The sequence below is a fragment of the Anoplopoma fimbria genome, chromosome 21 (assembly GCF_027596085.1).
Source record: "Anoplopoma fimbria isolate UVic2021 breed Golden Eagle Sablefish chromosome 21, Afim_UVic_2022, whole genome shotgun sequence".
Classification (NCBI taxonomy): domain Eukaryota; kingdom Metazoa; phylum Chordata; class Actinopteri; order Perciformes; family Anoplopomatidae; genus Anoplopoma; species Anoplopoma fimbria.
Window position 1 is genome coordinate 22051456 of NC_072469.1, and position 14271 is coordinate 22065726.

The window sequence follows — 14271 nt, forward strand, 5'->3', positions numbered from 1 at the left end:
AGACTAATTCAGCTTTCCAAATGTCCTTGAACATTATTCAATAATGCTTTTTCTTTTTTGTTTGTTTTGCAGGATAATGTCATTTTTGAGCGTCTGACTGATGCGTCCCAGTACAAAGAATTAACTGTTGCGCATCTGGAACAGTTTGCAACTGAAGGTAAGAGAGAAAGAAGAAGAGAGAGGGAGGATAAGCCATCTGTTTAAAAGATGCTTGTTTGTTTCACTGCTGTCAATACTTGACATTACATTGTCCCACCTCAGAGCCATCTTTCCTAAGTTTCCTCCATTCTATCTGCGTTTCAAACAATCTCTCCCAGTTACAGAAACATAATCTATTCTCCATGATCACACTGATTGATCGTCTTGTCATCCTTCCATCCTTCCAGGACTGAGGACTCTGTGTTTTGCCTATGTGGACCTGGAGGAAGACGCCTACCAGGAGTGGCTAAAGGAATACAACCGCGTCAGCACTGTGCTCAAAGACCGGGCTCAGAAGCTAGAGGAGTGTTATGAACTACTGGAAAAGGTAAACGCATCATCTCTTGTTCTCTTTAGTGATGTCTACTGTTGGTGTCTAACCTCATGTGTGATATCTTGAAATCAAAGCAGAGCCCTGAAATTATTCCTGATTCATACTCGCACAAACGCACACTTCATGTTTGCCAGCAGGTGGCAGAGTGGCTCCATTGATTCACAATGAACACAAATCCCTTCATTACTCATCGTGTTTGTAAATTGCAAAAAACTATTATTTTAGCAGAATGTAAAGACGGATACTGATCCTTCCTAAACGTATGGTGCTGTGGACATCTTGTATTAGTCGGAAAGATGCCACTGATTAGGGAATAAGTGAGCAAAATAATACAGAGATTTAAGATGAGAGGATATTCACAAGAGAGTTGAAAAAATAAGTGGGCAAACCATGGATTTGGAGTAGAGAGTCAAGGTGAGAAGTAAGTGAAGAAAAGAAAAAGAGGAAGTAGTTGCAGGAGGAGGGGAGCTCAGACTGGGAGACCACAAGGGTAATTGCCTCCACCAGCGTGCCAAAAGCCCCATAAAACTGGAGTCAACAACACAGCAGTGTTAACTTGTGTGTCCGTGAGAGTGTTTGTGTGTGTGTGCGTCTGAGTGTGTCTAATGAGGGTACACATGCATTTTAATGCTGAACAAATTAAAGCAAGCGCTGGCGGAAAGGTAATGGGTTACATTTTGGCACGAAGACACAGAGTTGGTACAGAGGTCTAAAATGAGCTGCTGTACCAACTAAACTGAACTTGCTGGCAGCGTTCTCGTCCTCTAACTAGATATGGATGATGCTCTCTGGAGACAAAGAGCCCTCACATTCAGTCCGGGGATGTTTGGATGAATTTGTTGCCTAAATATCATTTATTTAAACCTACTTTCCTCTTTCGCCATATTTTGTTCTCTCTTTCTTTTTTAAATCTTATTTCTCAAATTATTTCTGTCTGCTGATCTGTTACAATCTTCTGTTCTGCCAACAGAACTTACTTCTGTTGGGCGCCACGGCAATTGAGGACCGTCTGCAGGCTGGCGTGCCAGAGACCATCGCCACTCTGATGAGGGCTGACATCAAGATCTGGGTCCTCACTGGAGACAAGCAGGAGACCGCCATCAACATAGGTGAGAGGGGGAAGCATTTAAAACAAACACTGGTCAAAATGTGGGTTAAAGTCACAGGAAGGACAGTTCTGCCCCAAGTAGCTGTGAGAGGGCTTTGAGTGGAGAATGTGCCAGTGATGTAGGCAAATCCAGCAATTGGGGTGGAAGTCCCCTTGTCTCTGCAGCTGGAGGTATTGAATAATGACTAGAAGAATAGTAGCCATTATGTGAGCTGTGAAATGCCAGACATGTCTCAAATCTCTCAGCAAAATGTGCCAGTTGTACGAAGGGAAGATGGGACTTAAAGTTGCACAGGAAGTTTGTGGCAGATGCTCACGAAAACAACACTAGTTTGGACACTCTCTGAGACTATTCTGTGGAGATTACATTTTTTTTGGCACACATTTGTCTGATCCAACTGCCCTCTGTACCTGTAGTTGTATCCAGAATAATTGTGAGTTCGTGGTTTCGCTGTGTTAATTGATGCATGACATAGTTGAACTATGCATAACGGACTACAATAGAGATTTGAGGATGGCCAGAGGCTGATGGAGGAGAATGGAGTCAGATAGCTGTGTGAGAGAATGGAGCAGGATTTTGCAAATCCAGTTGTTCACGAGGAAAGTTTTTCACCTGTGTTTTGGGTTTGAATACAATCTAATCTCTCCCCCATCCCCCCATCCTCTACCTCCCACTATCTGTTTTCTGTTTCTCAGGTTACTCCTGTCGTCTGGTGACACACGGCATGTCCCTCATCATTGTCAACGAGGACTCTCTGGATGTGAGTAGACCCTTAGTTGATTCACTTCTGTGTACACTATGTACAGTATTGGGACTGTGTGTGTGTATGTGTGTGTAAAGGAGGGAGGGGGTGGGTGGTGGGGTCTTACGCAGGTTACTGTGGGAACTAGGGTGTGGTCCACAGCCAGATTGGTGGGTGGGGCTCATTGTGTGCTCACAGGTGCAGGTAATTAAAGTCTCTGGTGTCCCCTTTTGGAGAAAGGGATGAAAAGAGACAAGTAGTGAACTATCACTTCTTTCCCTCTCTTTATTCCACGTCTCCTTCTGTCTCTTTCCCAACATTCACATACAGTTCCTGGCTTTCAACGATCACACAGTATTCTCACACTATTTATGTCTCTTTATCTAACCTATTTCTAGCTAGAAGCCAGCGCCGTGAACAGACTTTGTGTGTTGACATGTACATATGTTCCTGTTGCTATTTAGAGTGAGGTCTGAGATCTCTAAATTAGATTTCTACCCTAGTTATGTGTTCTTTGCGTTCAGGTTTCATGTGTGACTGCTTAACCTAAGTGGCTTGATTACTGTCATGTGTCTTTGTGTCTGTCTCTCTTTCACACACTCACATGTGTGCTTACACTCAAACACTTGCACGCACACATACACTCACAGTGGGTTCATTTTTATAGAGTTTGTTTATATGTGAGAGTGGGGAGATTATGCCTCCATAAAGTTTAAGGAACTGAGTGTGTTTGCGCTTGTGTGTATTTGTAAATGTGTGTTTGTGAGTGAGGGCCAGTTGGCTCAAAAAGGGATTTTATTAGAATATAGTATGATCAACACAGCGTTAGAGACATCTATGTGATGAACATTGCATCCGATTGGAATCCTGTGTTGAAGATTTTAATGTTGGTCATCATTTAAAATTTAATTGAACAACTTCACACCTATAATACGTTTCTTTCCTGTATTATGCCAACTTCTAGTAATGGAAATAGCTTTGATTTTACGTCAACATGCATCAAAGTGGTGTCTGGCTGGTTAAAAGCCAGACAGAGTGCAAGGACACTTAAGACTCTGAGTAAACCGAGTTGGACAGGGCGAACATTTAATGTCCGGGTAATACAGGTACTTCAGCCTGAGAACTGCCTATGCGATTAGTACGAGAGGGTGAAAGCTAATAGGGTTAGCACTGTAAGTGGATCTTTCTTAATATGGTTTGGAAGATTTTGTTGCTACTCTGTCTTCCATGTTTTGTAACCAGGGTTCCCAGGGTCATAAAATTCCTGTAAAGGTTATCAAATTCCTGGAAAAGTTATGACATTATAAAAACCCTTGAAATGGTTTGGAATACACATTGTTTTGGCTAAAACGAGTTTAAAATGTGGTCATAAAAATCCCCAAATATGTCTAATATTTTGTGAGGGTCTGGTTTCTCTGGTCGCTCGGGCCTTGCTTACCCTTGTCACTCACACATCTATGCTGTCGCTCTGTCCCTGGTCCCTCTGTGTGCTTCCAGAGGCGCATTTTCGACTGTTGTCCCGGCCAGGCAGGTCTGCAGCTGCTGCTGTGCTGCAGGCACCGCGTTTCAACCAAACCCCCAGGAAGAGAGACGAGCTTTAGAGCTAATTTTACATAGTGGCTATGTGGTGGAATGACAGACAAATGGATGTCACATGATGCCCAAAGAGAGATTTTCCCATAGACTTACACTGGGAAAAGATCTTCTTTTTTAGGTGAATCAATGGCTATACAGGCCTACCTATCTTAAACTGCTTAAATGTTTTTATAAAAGCATTGGTAAAAATGTGTGGGAACCCTGTATCACATACTGTACTGTTCCAGTAAACAGTTCAAAGTCTGACTGCTGTCTGGTCAACATAGTCTCGGTTGGAGGTTAAAACATTTGGTTCTAACAGGTATTCACATTAAATAAAGTTGTTTCTTTCATTTTCTTGCCCTGCCGTTATTGCTTATACATATTTTAAATTCTTGTCTATACGTTTTAATTGCATCTTCCACATGTTAGAAAACCCTTTCCTTAGAAATATTTTCAAGTAAAAAAAAAAAGGTTCTTCTACAGATGAATGACTTGTAATGAGGTTGTAGCATTGAAAGATTCAGACCATTGCTGAGAGGTTTTGCTTTCTAAAGATTGGACTTACAGTAAAAACAAAAAAGAGTGGTGGGAATGTTGAGTAAAGTGGCTGACCTGACCCTAGAATTTTTTTTCAACCATTTAGAGTTGAATGAAAGTGAAATGCATCCAGAACTAAGGAAAAAGTCACATATAAGCTGTTTCTCTGATAATGACATGACTTTCTATGATTAGAACTATTCCTAACAGGATTTTGCATAATGCAGTTATAACATTTTCTCATGCCACATGCAGACAAAGACTTTCTGTCCAATTTAAATCAACTTTGTGCAGTTGGGAATCTATCTTTCAGCTGGAAAGCCTGGCTGCAATACACAGAAATATCAAACCTGTACACCCTGCTGATGTGTCCTTGACACAGTTTTTGAATTTGAAACTCAGGCTTATAACTCGAGGGGTTCTTTTGTAAAATAGTTGTACAAACGCATTTCTATTTGGCACAGAGAGACAGCTGGTTGACATGAAACATAAACCATGGGTCACGAGTGGAATTTGTGACAAGTTCACGAGTAGTACGTGGACATGCAACACAGCAAACATGAGACACACTAAACCACATGACAAACTGCTGCAACGAAACTCAATTACATTCACATCCTCTCAGACCCAAAATATAGTAATGTCAGATATTTGTCAGATCAGATATTCAATATTGTCTCCCTTAAAAAACATCAGATAAATATTTTGATGCGCATATGTAGATGCATATTTGGAGATATGGATGTAAGAGAAGGAACATTCTCTCATGTATGGATGCGGCATACTTGTGTTTGCGCGTGACGTCACAGTCACGGCTGTCAATCAGAACAACTTCAGAGAGCTCTGGTTGTGACTGGTGTTCGGTGCGGATAAAAGCAACACTGTCTTCAGTACATCACTTATCTCACACTTAAAATAGCTTGCGTCGACTTAGCTTCTCTGTGCTTGTTGGTCTGGTTTGAAGTTGTAGCCTGCATGTGAGCGAAAACAGAAGCTGCTTATCAAAATGTCACCTTGAGGTTGACCTCCTGGCCCCTTTTTTAAAAGAATTTGTCCCAAATTTTCACTCTGTATTGCATCCTTTTTCTTTTATCAGTGTGGAGGCTGATCTGATAAGATAAGATAATCCTTGATTAGTCCCGCAGCGGGGAAATTTACTGTGCACTGGATCTTGCATTTGCCAGTCTTAACGCCAGATGCACCTCCCCTTCTCTGCTCCATGTCTTCTTCACACCACTACCTCCACATCTGTCAGCACCCTCTCTATGCAGATGAGGCTGACTACACAGGAAAAAATTAGTTTGTGTGTGTGTTAGAGGGAGAGTCAGAGGAAGAGCATGAACAAGCAACAAAATATGCGTGTTTATCTTAGTGGAAGCGCAGGAGTGTGTTTATGAATAAAGCAGGGGGAGTGTTTATTGTACTTCATGTATGAGATGGTCAATCTGGAGAGAGAAAGGAAGGAGGAGACGAATGGGCTGAGCCATGTGAGGGGTGATGAGTGAGTCGTAATGCGATCTCCTTTTGGTGGTCTTCTGCATCAAAACAAACCCAGTGAGCAATGCCTCCTGGGTAAACGGTTTTGCGACCACTGAAGCTGTGACAAGCGCCATCTGTCACCTTTCGGATCACATGCCACACACAGACTGACACAAATCTCTGCCTTGTCTCTTTCTGTTTAGTCAAAACTGAAGGACACACAAGCGTATGGATGTAAAAGTCTTCTTTTTTTCCCCTCTCATATCCGTCTCTAAATCGGTCACGCACCCCTCTCGGTTTACTCAACATGCAGTGGCACATGATCACCCTGATCAGCTTGATAGTTCTGAATATACATTACATCTAACTTTCCCACAATCCCCCTCTGCCTGTCACGCTGCCCGCAGTACAACTCTTAAACAAACAACATCTCTCTTCTGCTCATTAATCATGTTTATACACACACATCACATTTTGCGCCTCAACTTACATGCTTTATTGTTCTGGCATTTTTCAATTTGTAATAGCTTCTTTTATTATTTTTTTTACATCTGGCCTCCCACTGTTAAAGTCCACATGTGTGTCTGTGTCTATTTTCGGTCAGCTGTGTGTGTGTGTGTGTGTGTGTGCGTGTGTGTGTGTGTTTCTGGCTCAGGCAGCAGAGGATGTGGATGTTTGCGCAGATGCACAGCCAGATAATTAAACGGTATATTAAATCTCAGTGGTGGTGACAGAATCTGCACTTCAGATATGAGCATGTCTTTCTCCGCCTTCTTTTCACTCTGCAGCTCTTTCTCTCTCTTGCTTCCTTTTCCCTGAGTCTGGCTCCTTCATCGTTCTCCTTTTCTTTGTACCTTTTCCTATTTATCTTGCTTAGTGCTTTTTTTTGTATATTTTATACCCTCCCTATGTACATTCATCATGATGGAACTAGCGATTGAGCTCCCTTTGAAAGGAGAGGGTGGCCTGGAATGGATCAACATTTGGCTTTCTCCATGCTCACTGTGTGCATTTATTTATATCTTTTATTTATATATATATGTGTGTGTGTGTGTGTGTGTGTGTGTGTGTGTGTGTGTGTGTGTGTGTGTGTGTGTGTGTGTGTGTGTGCTTAAGATTCATGGTAAAGCATGCAATGAGAGAAGGTGACCTGTTATATCTCAAACCGCCTCCATGCCGTTCCCATTTTGTGGTCCAAATATAAACCTGATAAAATTCCATGCAGAAGGGCCTGTGAACATGGTTCACAAAGTGTGTGTGTGTGTGTGTGTGTGTGTGTGTGTGTGTGTGTGTGTGTGTGTGTGTGTGTGTGTGTGTGTGTGTGTGTGTGTGTGTGTGTGTGTGTGTGTGTGTGTGTGTGTGTGTGTGTGTGTTTGTGTTTCCGCCCTCTTCAAGCTCAGATGCGTATGAAAAATAAACATTTAGTTTGGAACATACAACTGCTAGCTAATGAGATCTGTCTTATTGCAATGGTGCAATCAAAGAATTTCTCCTCTGAGGTCTCCAGAAAAAGCGGGTAATTTAGCGTGAGAACGAGGAAGGTTACACAGTAATGGATGTTTCTTTGGTCTCATGTTTGTTCTCTTTCAGAAAGTGTTAAAAGATCATAGTGGACCTTCTGTGATCTGTTTCTTTTCTTAAGACGCTGTTCTTTCTCTTGAGGATGCAGTTGGGTCTGGACTTGCTGTATTTCAGTAAAGGCCTCCCTGTTAGCTTTGAAAGCTAACTAGTGTTTGCACCTTAGTTACCTTTTTAATCCTCCATAGCTCCCTGCAGATTGAGCCTGGTTATTATTTGGGGTTACCTTAGCCGCCGCTAAAGCTTTGACTACACTTGCCGTGACAAGTCACTGTGTTGTATTAGCACCTCACTGCTAGACTGGTGAACTGTCTGCATTCACTTGAGGATTACCCCACGTGTGTGATCCTCTCTTTTAGTGCCTTTATGATGTGAAAATTACATGGGTTCATACTATTGTCAATTTCAGGCGCAACTAGATACTAAGCCATTATTATTATAATTTTCCCCAAAATAAATGCTGCACAGAATAAAGCTCCATGCAGAAAATTGGCAGGACTTAAAGCATCAACACCCACATCCCCAAATATGTGTCATGTGCAGTGTTTTTATACAATCGTCTTTTCACTTTCGTGCTGTTTACTTTGTGTTATGCTGCTGAGGCTTTTAGTGTCCATTCCTTCTGTGATAAGGTGAGGACAAGCAGCGAAAAGGAGGTTTTGTCAGATTCTCATCTCTCACACATACATGACATGTACACATACACACAACCCCTCTGCAATTACATTGCTAACAGACAACACTAATTCATGCATACACGTGTTTAACTCCTCTGTAAAAACACATGCACATCACACACACACACGGACACTTTGAGCTTCAGGACTCTGACAACCTGTAATCTCCTTTAATCCTTTCATTATGTTTTTGTTTTCCTTTCCCCTGTTTGGGGAAAAAGGTGAATGCAAACAGGAATTCCGGCATACAAAGAAAAACACACAGCCTCAGGCTGAGAAAACAAGAGCAGGGAATTTTTGGGGGAGAGGAGGGACACTTTGGTGCATGTGTGCATCGCTATTTGGCAAAGGGAAGAGAGGCTGCATTGTTCTTATGATTGTGTTACATACATATATGTTAGTGTGTGTGTATGTGTGCTGTGTTGTCTCTTGCACATGCTGACCAGTAGACAGCAGAGTCATCTCTCTGCAGGTCACTGGACTCTCTCAGGTCTGACGGCTGACAGTAACCCCCACTGAGAGACAGATTCTGAACGACGCCAAAGTCTTCAAATGTTTGTGCACTTTTGTGTCTAGAGTTTGGTATTTTTAATCTGATTGCCATGTGTTTAGTTGGATTGCCCATGTATCCACAAACAGTTCCTGTTATGGGGTGTTTCATTTTGCGTCATTTCTTGTTTATTATTTATATAAGCTGAATACCACATGTTCAACTAACAAAACTGGAAAGATAGTTAGTGAGCTGATGCTACAGTGTTGGACAGCACTTGATGGATAAAACATTTGCTCAATGTTAGAGTGATTTTAATAGGCCTTAACCTGAACTCACCTGGTGATCTCATTTATACAAAGAGCTCTTAGAAACAACAAGTCAGAGCTGGAACTGTTCACCCTGTAAGCCTTATTATTTTAACTGATCTTGCACTCTGAGAAATAAAGGAAGATCTTTTAACATCCATGCTTTTAACAATCCTTGAAGAATCCTTCTTCCAAAATGTTTTCTTTGGGTGAAAAGGGTTTTTAATGGAAACCTCTGTCCTACAAAGAATCCTTAAAAAAGCTTTCTTAAAAAAAAAGGATTCTTCAGAAGCAAATGGCTATGGCTAGAACCTCAGCCCTTTAGGAAGAACCCTTTTGAAACCCTTATTTCTAAGAGTAGGTTTAACAAAAAAATCACAATTGTAAGTTAAAGTTTCTCTGTATTTGTATTTCTTGTTGAATTATCAACAGAACTCCCGTACAGATTGACCACACAAGTCAAATATGACACATGTGGAACCTTTTTAATGCTCTGTAACATTCAGGATCTCGTGGAAGTCACAATTTCAGTCAGTGGAAATAGTAGTACTCAGGTGTGTGTGTGTGTGTGTGTGTGTGTGTGTGTGTGTGTGTGTGTGTGTGTGTGTGTGTGTGTGTGTGTGTGTGTGTGTGTGTGTGTGTGTGTGTGTGTGTGTGTGTGTGTGTGTGTGTGTGTGTGTGGGTCTGACTGGTAGCTCGTAGCGTGCCTGCTCCTCCACATGGACTTCATTACAACTCCAGGGGTTGTTTGTTTTCTCTATTAATCCCTGTTCCTCTATTATCAAGAGCTCCATCAAAATTGCCCCCAAACTACTTCCCTGAAGGAGAGCTGGCATTTACACCAACACACACGCAGACACTTACACTTTTCTATTAGATATGAATGATGCATTTTGACCCGGCCACACCAATAGACCATCTTTTTTTCCTCTTTTCCTCTAGTTGTGTGTGTGTGTTTTGCATATTTTCTCCCACTGTTGTGTGCAACACACAACAGTGACTTTTAAGACCCTCAAGTATCTCCCCAACTGTACGTGCAGGATGTTTGTGTGTGTGTGTGTGTGTGTGTGTGTGTGTGTGTGTGTGTGTGTGTGCGTGAGCGTGATGTAAAGCAAAGCTCTAACGTCTTCAAATCCCCACCGTGTTCGTCATTGCTCAGATAATGATATTACAATATCAAATGATGCAGCATGAGCCATCACATGCAAACAGAATGCAGCATGATGCTTTGATAAAGAAGACAAAATTTGATAAAGAAGACAAAATTATGCCATGGTCCAACCCGTCCCCAGGACCTTGTAGCATCAGCGTGTTGTCATGATGTCGAGAACAACTGTGAACTTTATAATGGCATTCTTCATTGTTTAGTGTACACACAAGCAAATTCTTTCCCCAGATGAAAGCTGCCCATGAAACCAAGAGCACATGTCTTCCATTTAGTGCCGGTGGTTTTGACCTTTCAACAAATTGTATGTGTGTTTTGATGTGTGTGATTTGTATTTTCACCAGTTTAAAAGGCCACAATACGTCCACAAAAACATAAAACCTCACTGGAAGAGTCATTTTCAGGGTGAGATTTAGAGTTATATTTGGTAAGGGTGAAGATTAAGATTTAAAATTGTTGGCCATTAGTGGTGAGGTTCAGGGTTAGAGGTTAGGGTTTCACTTCACTATGAGCACTGGTGTGTTAATGTGTATGTTGCAAACTTAAACCAACTGTAGAAGAGATGTTGGAGATTAAGGCTTGTCAGAAAATGAATGTTGATGATGTGTGAATCTGTCGAACTGGTCTCTGAAGCTTATTCTGTGGGGGAAATGGAGAATATCATGTCCATCTTCCTTTTAAAGATTTTAGGAAAACCTAATCCCTCCTTATTGTGTCTTTCAGGCTACCCGTGCCACCCTGACAGCTCACTGTTCATCCCTGGGCGACTCTCTGAGGAAGGAAAACGAGCTGGCGCTGATCATTGATGGTCAGACACTGAAATATGCTCTGTCCTTCGAGCTCCGCCAGGCCTTCCTTGACTTGGCGTTGTCCTGCAAGGCTGTCATCTGCTGCCGGTAGGGAAGATGCATTTATCACACACACAAACACACACACATACATAAGCACACTTTGGTTTATTACGCAGTGTCTGCACAGGTCTAGAAAGCCTGGAAAGTTTGGACAAACATATTGAAATTCCAGTGCTTTTTCTGGTTGGTGCTTATTAATTTCTTAAAAAGTGGTTGCAGCATTTAAATCAATTGACTCTTTGGTCCTGTTGATGAAAAAATTAATATTAACAGGGAACAATTTGTCTTGTTGTTTATGATGCAATTTAAGTAATTTTTGAATTATAACATGGAAAAATTTACCATATTCTTCTAATTAAAAGGAGCATGAAAGGTGAAAGTTCAGTGTGGACAAAGTCTAGAGGTCTTAGCATCCTTTATTTTGAAAAAAAAAACAATTTATAGATACATAGAATCATTGTGCAGTTGTGGGAAAACCCCTATGTACAAAAGAAATCGAGAGCCTTTGTTGCTGTTTTGAATATCCACCTTTTTGTGCTTAAAACAAAAGAGGAAGACACTGTCTATAGTTACCAGGTTTTGTGTTGTTACCAATATTTTGACCACAAATGGTCATCCTCAGGTTAAACATTTGATGACATGATGTTAGAAATCATCTATGAAATGAATCCTGATGACTGTCTATAGCTTTATTGAGTGTTTGCAGGAGAAGATGATTGAGAGTGGGTGTCATTGTGGTTCAAATCCTTAAACAGCTTTTTCTTTAAATAAGTAAGCCAATCATCAACTGCAGGGACCTCCTCAAGAATAAATGCACACAAACACTTCAGAAAAAGATCCATTGTATCTCATCATATACTCTACTATGTGCATGATAGAGAGAGAGAATGTGCATGTGCAGGCCGATATACCTTTTGTACGTGTCTGTAAAGGTTGTCGGTTGCACACAGTCAGCAAATGAGCAATGATGATGAAAGCCCGTCCCGCTGCACAGCAGGAGTAATGTAATATACTACGCTGCATGCAAATGTCAAGGCCATGACTCATTTACTGGTGGCACCAGAGGAATGGGCACCAGCTCACCAGCACATTAACATTATACATTTCCATTCATACAAAGTGCACTCTGTTCATAGAATGTTTACTGCATGTTCCCTTTTTTGGTCATGTTGGCCTCAGCGCCAGCTGTGATGTTTAACAAAAGAGTTTCCACTTGTCTTTTGTGTGTGTGGTTTATGCGTGTTTATGTGTGTGTGTGCAGCCGGGAGGGAAGTAATTGACTCTCCCTTGCATATCCAGGCCATATCCGGACTCAGGTCTCACAGGCCTTGCAAACAGCCTCTAGCTTCCTTTCCTCTATCCTTCACTTCTTCCCTCTCTCCATGCGCACATCTCTCCCTCCTCCCCTACGTACCCCTCTCGCTACCCGGTTTAGGGCCGGGTATCAAACATCAAACGTCTGATTCATAGTTAGTTCCTGATTTAAGTCTAAATGGTGCCAGTTTTATTTGCAAAAGATCAAAAGTCAGGTACAGTTTTGATTAAAAAGCCGTAATTAGTTACATGGCTTGTTCATGACAGGTCTTCATCAGGATACTTCTGCTCCTCTACGTGTGAGTACCTGAGGTTTGCTCTTTTGGAACAACTTTTAAGGTTTCAACCCTTTTACTTTGGGAGCACAGGCATTACATTGTTTAGTGCATCCCAAGATTTACAGATTGAGCAAAACGGAGTCTTTGGATTTGCCAGTTATGTTCTTAAGAACAGCTGCTTGTGTTTACACAATAGTAAACATTTGAGAAATCTGGCTCCAATATGGCTTTTTTTGCAGAAAAAACTGTTTATATTCATAAAAGTATGAAATTGGGATAAGATACTGATTCTACTAGATATTTGTATTTTGTACTGTAGATCAATGCCTTCCAACCGTTTTGTTGCTCAGATTCTTTAGTCTGAATAATAATTAGAGAGATAAAACTAAGCACAGCAGAAAAACAAAGATAACAGAAAGGTTACATCAAACGATGGGGGAGGTCCCGACCTGCATGTTAGAAACAAACGCTGCTGTAGGTGATTCCTGTTGTGAGTGCAGCAAAAATCATTTTAATATGGCGCCTGTACATAATGAGCTGTAGCTTTGACTTTTAAGACCCTCAAGTATCTCCCCAACTGTACGTGTGTGTGTGTGTGTGTGTGTGTGTGTGTGTGTGTGTGTGTGTGTGTGTGTGTGTGTGTGTGTGTGTGTGTGTGTGTGTGTGTGTGTGTGTGTGTGTGTGTGTGTGTGTGTGTGTCGGGTGCACTCGTACGCATGGCTTCCTGACTTCACTGTGCGTTTGTTTATAGGAGGACTTAGCGGCTGCTTATTTTCTGCTCAGTTCCACCGTGAAGAGCACTGGGACCCTTTCATCTCCCGAATGCAACTTTGTACAATCCCAGACACTGTTAGCAGTGTTCAGAGTCAAGGTGGAGTGAGACAGAGAGATAGATACAGAGAGATTTGTGGTTAAAAAGCCAAGAGACGCTCACAAAGAGCAGCAGTTGATCCCATCCTTTTTGCATTGACTACAGAGGCCAAGACTCTCTGAAGGGTTTCCCCTGTGGTGTGTGTGTGGGGGGGGGGGGCAGGAGGTGTGTTTGTGCAAATGTGTAAATTTGTGTGTATTTGCACACACCCATGTATGAATACTAAGCAGACCACCCAGCTCTGTGATTTCAGTCTGACCGGGACATGATCCTTCTTACATATTCATAGAAGATAGACCGTCTTTATGACCCGTGGCCTCCAGACGGATGTGTGTGTGTGTGTGTGTGTGTGTGTGTGTGTGTGTGTGTGTGTGTGTGTGTGTGTGTGTGTGTGTGTGTGTGTCTGTGTCTGTGTGTGTGTGTGTGTGTGTGTGTGTCTGTGTGCGTGTGAAGGGTCTTACATCTGCTCATAATTTAATTTTCTCTTCTTTATCAAAGCATCATGCTGCATTCTGTTTGCATGTGATGGCTCATGCAGCTGTATCATTTGATATTGTAATATCATTATCTGAGCAATGACGAACACGGTGGGGATTTGAAGACATTAGAGTTAGAGCTTTACATGAGACAGACACACACACACACACACACACACACACACACACACACACACACACACACACACACACACATAGAAATAGTCGATGTATATATGACTCCTTCTCTTTCTAATAACAGTTTGAAGTATTGTGCACACAATAG

General features: G+C 41.7%; 1 protein-coding gene across 4 annotated transcripts in view; it reads left to right on the forward strand.

Moving 5' to 3' along the window:
* Positions 1–14271, forward strand: part of atp8a2 (ATPase phospholipid transporting 8A2) — a 48082-nt gene that overhangs the window by 18384 nt on the left and 15427 nt on the right. For all 4 annotated transcript variants that reach the window (XM_054622743.1, XM_054622744.1, XM_054622745.1 and 1 more), the window contains 5 exons: positions 73–157; positions 387–526; positions 1503–1641; positions 2337–2401; positions 10919–11091. In XM_054622743.1, the coding sequence (XP_054478718.1) occupies positions 73–157; positions 387–526; positions 1503–1641; positions 2337–2401; positions 10919–11091 (602 nt within the window). The remainder of the gene's footprint in view (positions 1–72; positions 158–386; positions 527–1502; positions 1642–2336; positions 2402–10918; positions 11092–14271) is intronic.